This window comes from Aedes albopictus, chromosome 2, assembly GCF_035046485.1.
Source record: "Aedes albopictus strain Foshan chromosome 2, AalbF5, whole genome shotgun sequence".
In the NCBI taxonomy this organism is placed as follows: Eukaryota; Metazoa; Arthropoda; class Insecta; order Diptera; family Culicidae; genus Aedes; species Aedes albopictus.
Window position 1 is genome coordinate 73,262,111 of NC_085137.1, and position 16,416 is coordinate 73,278,526.

The 16,416-nt window shown below is 41.0% G+C and overlaps 1 protein-coding gene across 1 annotated transcript; it reads right to left on the minus strand.

The window, feature by feature from the left end:
- Positions 1 to 12,319: 12,319 nt before the first annotated feature.
- Positions 12,320 to 13,561, minus strand: LOC115260484 (uncharacterized). The gene has a single exon (XM_062854883.1). The coding sequence runs from the start codon at positions 13,454 to 13,456 to the stop codon at positions 12,320 to 12,322; it is 1,137 nt and encodes a 378-aa protein (XP_062710867.1). The 5' UTR covers positions 13,457 to 13,561.
- Positions 13,562 to 16,416: the final 2,855 nt, after the last annotated feature.

The following is a 16,416-nucleotide window of genomic DNA, read 5'->3' on the forward strand; positions in this document are numbered from 1 at the left end:
ATTTCCAACGGGTATGGCCAATCTGTGAAGATCGTTCGGCATCAAGGATCCGTTAAAATCGCCACGGATAGCTAGGAAGCTTACGAGCATCATCGTCACCGAGAAACAGGACAAACCGAATCTACCATCGTTCGTCAGAGGGATCGTCGGCGCCACACGGGCGTCCAACGGAGGCCTGAGGGCCTCCGTCCAGGCAAGTCATTCTTGTTTTCAGCATTACATGTGAAAAAGCACCCTTTCATATTATTCAGAGTCCACCAACGTCACCCGCGGCACAGATTGCCTCAACATCCGTCCAAGCTATCCACCAAGTCATCACGTCTAGTAATCGTCAAGTTTCTACGTCAACGGGTTTAAGGAAGCAATGGTCTGTCATCGTCGATGCCGCTCGGGCGTCCACCGGAGGCCAAAGGGCCTCCATCCAGGGAAGTCTTTTTCGTATTCAAAACTTCGTTTATAAAAGCACCCTCTCATTTTATTCAGCGATCACCATCGTCACCAGAGGCACAGATTGCCTCAACATCCGAGATCAAGTCGTCCAAATTTTCCAAGCCACCCATCCAGTCAAGCACGTCGTATCGTCATCGTCCGGAATACAGTCGCCCGTCGTAGTTTCTTCGAAGGCGGCGCTCAAGTCGTCTACGCAGCCAAACGTCCGAGATCAGGTCGTCAGCAATTCCTTCGAAGGTTACATTCAAGTCGTCCAAGTCAGTCAAGTAGTCATCAGCAGCAAGAATCATCAGGAGTCGTCCAAGAAGCCGTAATCGTCGTAGTCCAGTCACCAATCATCGAATGTCGAAATCGCTGCAATGCATCGAGGCCTGTAAAACAAGTCATCGTTGTAAAAAACAAATCTACAGTCCACACACCGAGATCATCCAACACCCACTGAAGTTATCGTCACCAAATCACCGTTATGGATTGCATCGGTAGTCAACAAGTCCTGGCAGACTGAACGGTCTCCAGTGCAGAAATTTGTCTGCCAGGTAAGTTGTTCCGGTTTACACAATTTTACTCCACGATATTACATCCACCTTTCCATCCAACCGAGGAAAAATAACAACATCGAGTCAGCCGTCCAACCCAATGCAGAACAATTGGTAGCCGATAGTCCGTCGGTGCCAAGTATATAGGCCAAGGTCGTCCCGTTGGCTCATCGTCGTCATCGTCAGCAGTAGCAGCAGAAGCAGTGTAGTATATAAGTGAATTTTATATCTGAAATTACTACCTAGATCATGTAAACACACGTTTGTAAGAGTAGGAGAGTTTTGAAATCGGCAATTCCAAGGCGGCCGGAATATGGTCGAGCAAGGCAGGAATAGGTTAAAATGAGTGACCGAACATGTTCCACAGTCGTCGTACTGTTGGTCGTCCCATTCTGCCACACGATTTGTCTTGGCCCGTTTCGTTCTGGGCAACGATCGGGTTCGCAGGTAGTTGAGTTAGGGTTTACATACGATCGCCTCTCGATCGCCGCCGCTGCCGATCAGCTGTTTTGTATATAGTAATTAAATTAGATCCAAATATACAACAAATTTTGAACACAACAGTTCTAGCTACATTAGATTACTACTGCATTGCATACATTTAGGCGTTTAACGGTGAATAGAGATTTCTGCCCAAATTTACTAAATTAATTCCATTTGACACATTTTGTTAAGAGATATTGCATCTTGCATTGCTTTATAGATTACCGTGCAAATGTTCAATCGTCTAAAATATTTGTTCACACGTCAAACACCAAGGAAAGTAGCAAGTAAACAAACCGATTATTCCATGCACCACCCAAAAAGTGTAACCGACGCTTAAAATTTCTAGCAGCGAAACGAACCAATGTATGCTTAAACTGGTGGGAACATATTGTGGTGTGACAAAAAATTTCTGCAGGGGGTCGAATACGGTGCAAAAAAAGCAATAGAAGACCAGATTTGTATTCTGCTATGATCTATCTACCGAGAGTAAGTGGCCGTTCATTGAAAAAGTAGACGAAACGAAGTTGCTTTTTCGAAATTAAACCTAAATTGTAACTAAAAACTAGTCAAAAAGTTGTAAATTTCAAAATGATTTATTTTTTCGTCTGGTACTTTCTGGTACCCGTTCTCTTGCGATTCACAAAGGATATGCCTTATATTTGTAATTTGTATTGTAATATTGTAATTTTATCCAGATCGCGGAATGCTGCAGAATCTGAAAACTTTTTGAATGCTGAAAATGGTTCAAAATTGACAAAAAACATGATTTTGTAAGAGAGCAAAATAAATGAAACCAGGTGAAGTTTTTTGTTTTAATGATACACCTCTACCAGGAGAACTGTGTTACATACTCAGCTATTTTTTCAAACTGTCAATATTTCGATAATTGAAGTTCTTCCGATGAGTTATGATGCAAATGAAAAAAACAGTAGAGAAAATCGTCAAATTTCGGCATTTATTCTTAAAAAAATATGCATCCCAAAGTATTTTATTGATTGCCACGTGATGGAGCATTACTTCATTTATCTTTAAAAAATATTCTGGAAAACCCTGAAAAAAAAATTTCGACTTATGGCCAGGAATTTGGCCCATTTACGCCTGTGTGCGTCGCCCACCTCGATCCATACGATAGCTCCAAAAACCTCGGACACTTTCCAGCGTTCTTGAAACCACCCTTACAGACTGCGCAACATTTGGTAGCACCGTCCTCGCTATACCTACTTTCCGGCTGGCTGCTTCGACTCTGAAACTCCGATGGCTTCTGTTTTGGAACTTCTGAAGACGAATAGTTGCGACTTGCTTTTCGGCTTGCTGCGAAGTTCCTTGTTGTTCTCAGTCGGTTGAGCACCACAAACCAAACAGGCATCCTCGGCTACAGAATAGATCCATTCGCTGTAGGTGAACAAATTGATCTTCCTCGACGTCCTCTGATGCCTCGAGTTGAGAGAAGGTGGCAGCTTTCCGAGGAGCAGGGTCATGTTCCGCTTGTACTCCTTCCTTCGCAGGCGTCGATTGTGCTGCACAAATTCTGCACCGCCAACGCATGTTCGATCAGTTTGTCCATCGCGTCCGCCCTGATAGACGGCATTTCAAGTACCTTCGCTCTTAATGTGTTGATAATAGCTTAGGGCTATCCAAAACATAGCTTCAGCACACTTATTGCCTTCGGAACCGTGGAGGAAAGCATGAGAAAGCTGCGGACAGTGTTGAGAGCATCGTCTTTCAAGCAATTCCGCAACCGAGTCATGTTTTCCTCGTCCCAATAGCCGCACATTCTCATTGTACTCTCGTATGTTGACAAGAACATCGGCCACTCCTCAGGATTTCCGTTGAATCTCGGCAGGTCTCGTGAATCGACTTGCGGGGCAGCTATATGTTCCGCTGTGAGTCCCACACGCTCTGCTGATGATCTGTAACGAACCTCCATCGTTTCAAACTTTTAGGAGTTGACTGCTTGTTTGGCATAAACCGTTCTGCGCTTTCTTCGTTTTCATCCTCCGACGACTCTGTGGACGAGTCTGCTTCGCTGGTTTCTGCATCGCTGCTCGATTCATCGCTTCTTGACTCAGCAGACGACCTTGCACTGCTGGACCGCGAGCTTTCGTCCGTCCTTTGGTCCTTCAACCACGACGACACCTTCTCCGCTGGGTCTTGCTGATCACCGGCAAAACTAGAACGAACATTTCGCCGCGACTCAGCTTCGGCAATTTCCTGAATCAAACTGAACTTCTTCTGCAGCAATTCCCACATCCTCTTCATTTCCTCTTCCATTAGAGTCTCTTCCTCTTCCAGTTTTTCCAACTGCACTTCCAGCACCATTCGCTCCGACCTTCGCGACGACGTTGAATTCACTGATTTCGCATCCTTTCTTCCTTTTACCGTTGTCTTCTTCATTGATTTCGATACAACCTCCAGCGCTCGGTTAGTTTGCGTGGCTCCAGCATCTTGCTCTTCTGCTTGACCTCGCTGATAGACACCCGTAGTATTGCCCGTAGTCGTGTTGTCCACAGAGCGCCTCGTCGCCGGTTTCTACGGTTTTTCGTTCGTCTTCGTGCTTACTTTCTTGGCCTTCTTCGTCTTCAGAGATTTAACTTTTGAGCTGGAATTCTTCTGGTTCGCCGCCGCGGTCACGCATTTACAGCAATTCCAGCTATTCTGTTCGACCTCCTGAGTCACTCCTACACACACGAAATGATGCCAATCGTCACACGAATCACACTGGACCATGAGGCTATTATCGGCCTAGTAGCAGGTCCGACACCTATTCGGTTCGTACGCGATTACGGTCTTTGGGTCATTCTTATCAAGGGGTGGTTTGCTATACGACGCTCTTAGGGGGGGGGGGGGGATTTCGGTATCTCTCGGGAGTTGATCCTCCGGATTTTTCATCACAGTTGTCACCTGTCTAACCTGCTGTTTTTCCGTTTACCTCTCGGACATCCCTCTGCAGTGGCGATTGCAGCGCTCTTCGTAGTGATTTCCGCACCGGGATGCCGAATACGTATACAGCCGTTGCAGCAGCTATCAACTATCAACGACCTCGCAGGCACCGCCGACCGCCGTAAAACGATATTGAAAATTGTTGAATTTGGGAGGCGAAGAAAGAAATGTTCCGATACTTCAATGTTCCTTTATTGTTGGAAGTTTCAATATCCTAAGGAAACTTCTAAATTAGCTAATAATAATTACAAGTAAACGATAAATTGTAACTTACGTTTTGTCAACGATCCGCCTATCTTTCTCAATTCCATATACAATCTAGATTCTGGTCGGTGCTGTGAAATCTAAGTATTTGTATGGTTTAGTCATTGTCTAAGTCCTGGTAATTGTTTAATTTCACCTGTTCTTCTGAATTCCAGTAATAATTTAGGTTAAGTTTGGATTTCGCTTGCTAGTACAAAGGAGAGAATCTGGAGATAACTATATGGATCAGTTCATAATTAAATTTAACTCGTATAACTTAACCAGCTATGCAATCAATAATAGATTACGATTGCAGCAATAAGAAACTACTGAACTATCTAGATCTATTAGTTACTTCAGTAGCTCACTAATTTATGTCCTGCATGAACGATGACTTTTCGCTATTTCTCCTCGCTAAATATGGTCTTGTTTACATCTATAGAATTCAAATTTCATTACATAAGTGACCCGATTTTGTCAGCCCCTATTCGGAACACATTTTTCGCTCCCCTCGAAAAACTAAACAATTTTTCAAACTTTTTATATCTTTATGTTCTGCTCTTTAGCTGTAGTTTGACGATAAACATGAATGAATTAATTAAAATTTGACCCTAAGATAACGAGAGCAAAAAGTTTGTCGCAAAATGGGGCTGACAAAATCGGGTCCTTACTGTATTCTCTTATCTAAGGCTCATAGGCGCCCTACACTCGTGCCGCAGGGGCAATAAAATGTAGATAATGTAGACACTCAAGAGCGGCACAACACCGTGTGTTGTAACAACCTGGACGAAATCCTGGAGGACACCCTGGAGGAATTCCTGAATACCTGGAAGGGTTGCTGAAGGAACCTCAAGAGGAATCTCCGAGGCAATCCCAAGAGGAATTCCTAAGGAAATCTCCAAACGGTTCCTGGAGGAAGTCTTGGATTAATTCCTGGAGGAGTTTCAACAAGCATTTCAGGAGGTCCTGAAGCCATACAAAGAAGAGTTCTTGGAGGCATTTTTTAAATAATCCCTGGAGTTGTTATCGGAAGCATCGCTGAAGAAACTCCCGGGTGAATCCATGAAGGAATTCTTGGAGGATTTTCTGACGAGACTATATGAGGAATCCCGGAAGCAATTCCATGAGAAATTATTTAGGGAATCTCAGGAGAGCTTTTTAAGCGAATTCCTGCAGGAATCCCTAGATAAAAATCTGAAGAAATCCATGCCTGCAGTAATTTCTGGATGAGTTTTTGAAGTAATTCGTGGATGGAAAGGATGTTTTGTACAAAATTTTCAAGCAATTCATGGATTATTTTTTGAACAATCTATAGTAAAATCACAGACAAACAGACGTAACACCTTGAACGATTTTCATGGAAATCTATCGCCCAGTTCACACTACCATTACCTGGTGGAAAAGTTGCACGAATAACTGTGTTGTGCAATATCGTCAACAGAAGGCGCTAGTGTGAAACGTCAAACGCATAGAAAAACGATACGTGCGCCTCAACTAGCCACAACTATGAAAATTTAAAATAATCGTTAAAAGCGTGGTCGATGGAAATTTCGCAAGTGTTACGTCTGTTTGTCTGTGGTAAATTTTTTTGAAAGAATTTCTGAAAGACATTCCTACAGAAATACTTCGAATAATTCCAGATGGAGTTGTTAGAGCGATTGTATGTCATTCCCCAGAAACCTATTCCCTAGAATGACATTCCCCAGACGACCATTCCCCAGAACAGGACGTTCCCCAGAAAACCAATCCCCAGAAAGGGACAATCCCCAGAAAACCATTCCCCAGAATGGGACATTCCCCAGAAAAAAATCAATTTCAAGTTCGAAGAAATGTGATTGAACGCAACTTATGCCGCTCAAAACTCAATCACGTTTGAACCCCTACGCTCTACGTATTTTTTTGTATAAGGCCTCGGAAATCATTGTATCACGCTTTCCTTTTGCTAGATAAATTTTTCAGTAGCCTCTGGAATGAAGATTTCAGCCTAACAATAACAATATAGTAAACATGCCCTCAGAGTATGAAATTTTAATGAAAATGCACGATTCGAATCCATCATAATAAAAATATGATAAGAATGAAGGAAAATTCTCCTATGTAAATAAAATAGCACATAGCAGGTTAGCAGTACCAAGGAATAACTTTAAGGAACGATGCTGGGTCATTTTGCCAAGGGCACTCAGGCCGAAAGGTCAGCATAATGAGTAGCAAGTCTGCAGTTATGGAACAGGAAACAGAACGGTTTTTTAGAATTCTAATAATTAGCTACTAGATACTTCTACAAGGCTTAGACGCGATAATAGTTTCTAACGTAATAAAAGATTACATGGGCAGCAGTTTCAGCGCTAATAAATATAATAACAGTAAAACTAGTAAGAACAGCCTATATTTAAAAGAAGGGTAAATTCATGGTTTGAATATTAGCATTATCAGCGCTAAAAACTATTTAAGCAGTAAAACTAGAAAGAACAGCCTATATTTAAAAGAAGGGACAATTCATCAGCAGTTTCAGTGCCGAAAACTATTTTACCAGTGTAATCTTCCTAAACAGTGCTTAAAGAAGAATAAATTGATGGATAAAATATCAGAAGATTCTAACTCAATGATTATTATAACAGTATTATAAGCAATTGGCCTAATGGTCAACCGGCTTATTTCCCGGAGGGCAACCTATGCTAAAAGAAGGCCGAATATCATTTGAGTGCAGTACGTGTAATTGACATATATAAACACCTGCCATAAATAATTGAGTATTCTTTGAGTGCCATTTAAAGTCAACGAAATAAACAATTGTTCGTTTATTTATTTCCGGGAATTGGAATAAATAATTGTTATAGCAGCTATGACTAAATGATTATTTATTATTTGGCATTTGAAGTTACCTTTTTTATGAGAATAAAAAGTGATCCTAAATTTCTAAAACTAAATTCTAAATCCTAAACTGTCGTTTTGAATTTTGGCATTCACTCATATAAACCTTCAGACTGTATGCTTCTGTGTACAGCAAGCGATGTTTTTTAATGAGTTGGTCGATATCGTTGATATAATAGGTACACCCCGACTACTGGAAGACATAATAAAACTATTGCTTTTGTGATACTCAAATATAGATACGCATCAATGTATTGGTAGAGTTAAAAGCCATGATTTCAACTGTTGTACCTCATTGTACTACCGAGCGTCCATCATGGCTGAAGGTTTTTTTGCTCTCAACAATGCGTACGAGTACAATGGTGAAAATTTCACCATTATAAAAGATGATCGATCGTTTAAATTACTACACGATGGCTTCATCTACCATAAAGATAAAGTGGTAAGTAATTCATTTATCGAAACGTAATTTTCTGTCGTAATAGGACAGATTGGTGAAGTACTAGATTTGTAGTAATGAGCTGAATTTTAGTATGGTGAGAAGGTCAATTCTCAGTTTCTGCAATGGAATGGCGCAAAAAGTGTGGGTATTATGATTCCTTGCCTAATTTTATGCTGTTTGAGCAAAACTTTGGGTAACAGTGTTGTTGTTTTTTCTATTTCTTGCAACATAAACAACATAGTTATCCAAAGTTTTGCTCAAACAGCATCAATTCAGGCAAGGAATCATAATACCCACGCTTTTTGCACCATTTTATTGCAGAAACGGAGAATTGACCTTCTCACCATACAAAAATTCAGCTCATTACTACAAATCTAGTACTACACCGAACGTGCCCCATTATGATTTACTTTCTGTTTGAAAAAAAAAAAATAGACTCCAGAAACGTGGTACTGGCAATGCTCATTGCGGAGGGAACAAGGGACTGCCGAAAAATGTCCTGGTCGAGCAAGAACAGCCGTGAGCCACGGGACGCAAACTCTATTGAGCTGCACGGAGCACAGTTTCATGCCTGATCCACTGGCCATCGAGACTGCAAAATACAGAGCCAAGTTAAAAAGGCCACAAAAGTTCAGCTTATTGGACGCAGTGGCTTAAATTCCCCAACAGGGGAGGGAAAAAAAAAAAAAAAAAAAAGTTAAAAAGGAAAGCTAACGAAGGAACTGAGAAACCAGAGAAAATTATTCGAACAACAGCGGCACAGTTCTCTACAGATGTGAGTGCAACATAATTTGTGGTAGAATACCATTTTCCTAAAATTTATTTCATGCAACCTACACTGAAATAAATTTTGTTGTTGTTTCTACCGAATCCATTGTAAAAATAAGAACTGTACCAACAATTTTCAACCGAATGCAAAATTCTGTTAATTGTACTGAAACATTGTCAATATTACCATGCGTAAAGTACCATTGACTAAAAACATTCTTGATGTTACTATTTTGACATTGTATTTTTGACCATGTTTATCTAAGACGCGCAACATTCAAGTCTACATGGTCGAAATAACAAATAGTAGAACCAAGAATGTTTTTAGTCAACAGTAATACACGCATGGTAATATTGACAATATTTCAGTACAATTAACAGAATTTTGCATTCGGTTGAAAATTGTTGGTACAGTTCTTAATTCTACCATGGATTCGGTGGAAACGACAACAAAATTTATTTCAGTGTAGAGTCTACATTGCGTACAATTTCAAAACAAACATGCTTTTGATACGATTGTTTTTGTATAGGTACAGGCTACTTCGTCTAAACCAGCTCAGCGCAAAATGATCCAACGGAAACGCAAGACTGCAAAGCTTCCACATGACCCCGATGACTTCGACTGCATTGATGAGCAGTTTACAATGACGAATGACGGAAAACAGTTTTTGCTGAAGAATGTGGAACTAGAGGAAGGCCGATTAATGATCTTTACACACTAAGATTCAGATGTTCCAGCTCAGTAATTTTTTCACTGAATTCAGTATTTTTTTCATCTTTTTACTGAGTTTTCAACAGCAGATTTATCTCGGTACACTCAGTAATCGTATTTACCGTTCACCAGTAACGATATTTACCGTGTATCAGTAACTTTTGACAGTTTCTTAGCTGAGCTCGGTAACTCATTTACAGAATATCCGCAAAATAAACAACCGAGCGTACCGAGTTAAATCTGCTGTTGAGAACTCAGTAAAAAGATGGAAAAAATACCGAGCTGATCTTAGTGTGTAGCACGCTGTACAACCTAGTGCGGTTGAGCAAAGCTAGGGTAGTAATTGTAATTTGTTCAGACAAATATTTACCATTCACGGTTCTATTGGTGGTGGGTCGGCTCCAAAATTTGTACCATTCGTGCATATTTTGCTTCCATCGAAAGGCAGAAAAGTATACAAGAAAGCGTTGCGTTTCTTGAAGAACATTGCGAAAGACAACGGTATTGATCTGAATCCACCAATCATACTAACTGATTTTGAATTGGCTGAAATCAAGGCGATTGAAGCAGTTTTCCCCTGACTTGAAGAAAGGTTGTTTCTTTCATCTCAGTAAGAATTGGTGGAAGAAAATCCAGGATTTACGGCTGAGAGGAGAATATTGCAGGAATATCAACGTGCAAAGAGCTTTTCGTCAAGCTGAAGCGTTGGCGTTTTTAGAACCTAAATGTGTGATAGTGAATCCACATTATCCTATCACCCGGTGTCAGCAGCACTGCAAACCACTGATGAACCAATATCTACAATTAACAGGCATAACAAAACGATCAAGTCAGCCTTGCTTCAAAAACGTCTAACGAAACATCAGTCATCTCTGGGACGCACCCCGTTTGCCAGCACAGATTCAAGCTGCACATTTGGCGATCCTGCCAGGTTTTTTTCACTGTAAAATGTTCCTATTTCAGCGGAACCAGTTGTTCGTTGGCAAGCGGGGTGGTGTTCACAGAGAAATGTAAGTGGAAGTGTGCGAATAGTGTCGAAATCTCGTTTGAAAGAAGAGTCATTTTTTTGGTGGTAGTGATATGTTAGTGGAAACTAAGGCAACTGCTAGTGTAACTCGTAAGAATCAGCTGTGAAGAAACTTGTAAAAAAAACATGTGAAAGGCATGCCTGTAAAAGAGTTTTAATTCTTCCATTCTGACTACTATTTGTTGGTGTGATTGGTGAAACGGGGTAAGTTATTTTGAAATGTGCTTACTAGCCCAGTGAAAAAAAAAAACAAGTATCAATGGCAAATTGTGTTCGTGTTTTAATGCTTTAACGGGCATGTTTGACGTTACCATGTGTCGTCATTCGAGCAACAAAGCAAAACGGTTGTGGTGCGTAAGTCGTGCTCTAGCGACAGCTTGCTTTGATGCGTATTTTTGTGATTCGCAAATATTGCTTCTTGCATTCTTTGTTAGACTTATCGACAAATCTGCCTACGTGTCAAAAAGATTCCCACATCACAAACTGACAGTTTGGTTGACAGTTCTACTGACAGCTGATCTCTACGAATCAAAACAACGCCGAACGTTGAATAATATCTCTTTGTAAGTTTTTCTAATTCAAGTGATTTGCGTAAAACTTTAGACCAATTTAACGACTTTTGTTGTTTTGCATAACTAGGATGGCTGCAATAATTCAAGCAGTGAAGCAACGCCGCGCATCATCCAGCACAGTGTATCATGCGCTGTATGGATATTACTTCTTGGGCCTCTCGCGTACCAAACTTGCTTCTATCTACGGGAAACATAAGACAACCATAAGTAATTGGATTGCTGCTTATGAGCGGGATGGATCTTACGGAAGAACACAAAATAAAACGATCACTCGAAAATTTGGAGCAGAGAAACGTCGCTGGTTGGTCGATCTTTATAAACGAAAACCTCTCCTTTACCTTGATGAAGCTGCGAGTTTGTTCGAGGGTCATTTCCGAATGAAGATATCGGCCTCATCAATCTGCCGCATACTTCACAGTGAGGGATTAACCTGGAAGTGTCTTGAAAGACGAGCAATGCAGGTCCGACAAGATGACGTATACAGATTCTTCATGGAACTGAATTCATTGCCCTGGGACTATTCGATCTTGCTGTTTCTGGACGAAGTCTCATTCGACAACCGAGGAATGCTTCGAAATCGAGGCTATGCCGAAAAGGGTAAAAGGTTGATTTGCCGCGGGGAATTTGTACGAAAGCCTCGAGTTTCTTGTTTGTGTATGATTGGCCGAAATGGAATGTTGGAGTGCAGCTTTACAGAAGGGACGTTTACTCGACTGCATTTCTTTAATCATATTCGTCAATTCGCTCTGAGGAGCGACAAGGTTGAAACACATCCAGGACTGCACTCCATTTGGATCCTAGATGGTGCACGCATTCATTGTGATGCGAGTATCATTTCGTATCTCCGATCATTGGGCATTTACCCGATATTCCTGCCTGCATATACTCCTTTCTACAATCCAATCGAGATCGTTTTCGGGATCGTGAAAGGAAAAATGCAGCAAGAGTACAAAGAAAACGATACCCGTGATATGAAGTTGTTTGTTGCAGAAGTCATGAATGGTTTCCATTCATACAAAATGGACAATTTATTTCGGAAATGCGGATATATTAACGGCGGAAAGTTTGACCCAACTGCTGCTTCGCCAGAGGACATAATCGACCTGGGTTTTGAAGAAAACTCTCAAAAGAAAAGTGCAATTTGAATAAAACAATCAACTATAACTGTATTTATTGAACAAATCATCATACATATGAACTACTATATGTAAAATAAAAACTGACTAAATACTAAATAAAAACTAAATAAAAACTGAATGCTTTCACAACTCTCTACATGTGATCCATATCCTCCATGTCAACTATTTTGGATTTCAATTCCTGCCCCAACTGGTCTTCCTGAACCTTAACCGCAGTTTGCATGGCATTAATCATTGAATCACTCAACCTATCTCGTAATTCAAGAGCCTCCAGTCGAGATTTGAACATTTTTAATGAAGCGTTCAAGTTCTCAACATTTGCTTCCACTACATCGAACACTTGTCGCAATGCGATAACCTCTTCGTGGTAACTGCTATTAACGCTATGTGCTACTGTCAGTTCTCTTTGGATTGCATTCACATATCGCCCTTCCTTTGCACGAAATAGATGAGCAAGATGCTGCGGAGGGTGGTCTTTGAGTGATTCTCTGAGGTGTGCTGGTCCGTTGAGTATTGAATTCGCCCAAAACGACCACGCCATGCCGTGCGCATCCAGATGATAACCATGTGTTGATCTGAGCTCGTCCGCCAATTCAATTACAGCTTGTGTTGTAGCAGCACCTGAACGATCCCGTTCAGATGGATCGATTAAACTTTCCTTCACCGAATTCCATATGGTACGATTACTGACGGATAACGAATAAACGTGTAGGAGAACTGTGACTTCTTTGTTCCGCCAGCTTTGCAATAGGTTGCTGCTCTCGCGTACTTTGTCCAATGCGTAATGCCGGCGTCCTGACTGAAACAGCACAAACCTATCGAAATCCTCTTCAGACGGCGTTTCGCTTTCGCCCCACACTGGGCAGGTTGTTCCGTCCTCTTTTGCACTGAAGATGACCTCGCGATTCAGGTGCTGCTTTGCCAGATTCCATATCTTGTGGATGAAGCTTTCGGTGCTATGGGCAGAAATCTCCCAGCGAGCAATGAACGAGCCGGACGACTGGCCCTTGAACTGGCGCTTGTAGGCCAGAAGAACACATCCGAAAATATCATTCTCGGAACGGTTGGATTCCGAGCCATCGTCAGAAACACTACTTTTCCGAAATTTGTGTGAGTTGATTGTGCCGCTCGCATTGCCCGCTTCCTTCAGAGAATCGTTCAAGGGGTCCTCCGGTAGCTGCGTACTCCATGCATCCGGTAATTCATCCTCGTCCAGAAATTCCGCTTCTGGTACAGCTGCATCGCTATCCGCTTCTTCCTCGTCGTTCATAATTTCGGCAACTTTCTTTTCTGTTCAATTAAAATCATCTATTATCAATTTACAGTCCAATTACTTTCCTAAACGATCAAAATTACCAAATAAATGTAGAACAACCGTAGCCACTACGCTCGCATTAAACTAGGAAATCAATAACGAGAGGTAAAATTTCCCGAACGAACCAAAACAAACTAATGTCAAATTGGAGGTACAGTGAAGTCCACAAAAATAGACTGTAGTTGAATTAATTATTTTTTAAACCCTTTCATGATCATTTTAAAACATTTAAAAAAGAAACTTGGTCATTTTTTTTTGTTTTTTTCGAGCTTAAAAATAAAGCTAAGAACGGTATTTTATAAAAACTTAGCAAAATTTCGAAATTATGAGAATTAAATCTTGTGTTCATTGCTACACGGTAAGTTCACCTAATGTGGACTTTACTGTGGGCTGGTGGGAACATATTGTGGTGGGACAAAAAATTTTTGCAGGGGGTCGAATACGGTGCAAAAGATGCAATAAAATATTAAAAAAAAAAAAAAAGGAATTGAATGTGAGTAAGCATGGCATTACTCATCGTTGACCGTCACGCGTAACCAATAATATATTTTGTTGAATCATCCAGCTCGTGAGTGTTGCGGGTTATGGGCATTTTTGAACGATTGACTGTAGTACCCATAGGACATGTTAATGAAATGTTTCAAACATTGAACCTAGCAGAGTTGGGAATCGTGAGGGTCAACTGCCTTGCAAATTGCAAAGTTTTACGGTAGCTTACAGCTTTTGCATTGTAGCATAGATTTTGATGCGCTTGAGAGGCGGTTTGATAATAGTTTTCCGAGTAAAATTATCCGTATTAACTCCCGAGATTTTCTTCAATGGTAATGAGTGAGTGCTGGTGGTAATGCCCACGCAAGAAGTACGTCAGTGTGCAGTGCTTTCAGTGCCCTGCCATATTCTCCAGTTATTGTTGGAATTTGCCACAATTGAACAACAAAAAAAATAAGTTGCTAGTATGTATTTTTAGCTTATCGACCACCTTATTTCCAATTAGCGCTCTTATTTGTCGAGGCCTTTTACATGAAAACAAAAATGATATGAAAAAAAATAGCCCTTTTACTGTCGCAAGATGAAATGCATATTTGTAACCGTCATCTTGTTCTTTCGCAATGGCATCATGACGGAGACTTGAATATTGTTTTGAAGCGGGTTTTGGGTAGTAATTGTGTTTTACACATAGTGGGCATATATTCTTGATTTAAACGATACAAATAGTAACAGGGTTTGTCAGTATGCTGGTGAATGTCATGTTTAAAGCCTCGTTACGCTTCATAAAGTCCGAAACATGACCAATCTATACGAAGGTCTGACGCTTCGTGTTGTGATTAACGCTTTACAATACTGTCTCCTGAGTCAGTGCTACTAATGGCAGCTAGAAAATTCAGCTCTGAGACTTCAAAATGTTTGGCTTGTGCAAATATATTGATTGCTGCCTGTTTAATTACAGTCTAAAGAGGAATTATTCAAGTTGTGTATAGCCCTGAGAGTCTACGTAATAACTATACCTATCGCTGAATGATGATCAAGAATCCGAACTACAATAAAATTGATAATTGACTGACAAAAAAAAATCGTCATCGTTACCTAATCCTTCCTTGGACGCATTTTTCTGCATGAAACTTTTCATGGTAGCAGATGTTGTTTTAAACAGCCAAGTGAAAATGGTTGGAAGCGTTCGGTGTATCGTGAATATTGTGATTAATGCCAACTCTGAATGTGAGTTGACAGTAGCATTCCAAGGAAAAGATTTTCTCGTTCACATATTGCAAAAGCGTAAAATGCCAGGATTTTCTGTGTTGTAGTTATGCGGATTCACCCAAGTTTTTTTTATTCTGTATTCCGTGTAGTGCAATTTAAGTATGAGCTCGTTTGAAAAAGGATGAATTTTGTAAATGTGGCCTTTTTTCATTCCCAGTTGTTCACTTGTCAGGATCACAAATCAAATGATTTGATGATTTTGTTTGTTTTTCACGAAAATGCACTTATTGAATTCAGACTTGATCTTCCCAAAGATTTTGATCTTTGAACAGCATGCTTTCTAAGAAGAGGATCTTAAAAAAAACAGTACTTGTTTTGTTATCCTGCAAAAAAAGGCAGCGCATACATATTTTGTGATCTGCACATGACTTAGATTTTGTTGGAACGCCTTTTTTTTTCATCTAATTAAGTTGCATGAAGTTGGTTCAGATACTGATACCATAACTAATAACATTGAATGAAATAGTAGCGATAGAGTTGTTCTTTTTAAAATGCAATGACATGTTCACAGCACAGCGTGTCCGGATGACCGCACCCTAGTCCACAGCGTGTCCGGATGACCGCACCCTATAGTCCACAGCGTGTCCGGATGACCGCACCCTAGTCCACAGCGTGTCCGGATGACCGCACTCTTGTAATTGTCTCATGGCGACAATAACAAAAAAATAGTCCACAGCGTGTCCGGATGACCGCACCCTTGTAATTGTCTCATGGCGACAATAACAAAAGAATAGTCCACAGCGTGTCCGGATGACCGCACTCTTGTAATTGTCTCATGGCGACAATAACAAAAGAATAGTCCACAGCGTGTCCGGATGACCGCACCCTAGTCCACAGCGCGTCCGGATGACCGCACCCTTGTAATTGTCTCGTAGCGACAATAACAAAAGAATAGCCCACAGCGTGTCCGGATGACCGCACCTTTTTAATTGTCTCATGGCGACAATAACAAAATAATAGTCCACAGCGTGTCCGGATGACCGCACCCTTGTAATTGTCTCAGGGCGACAATAACAAAAGAATAGTCCACAGCGTGTCCGGATGACCGCACCCTAGTCCACAGCGCGTCCGGATGACCGCACCCTTGTAATTGTCTCGTAGCGACAATAACAAAAGAATAGTCCACAGCGTGTCCGGATGACCGCACCCTTGTGATT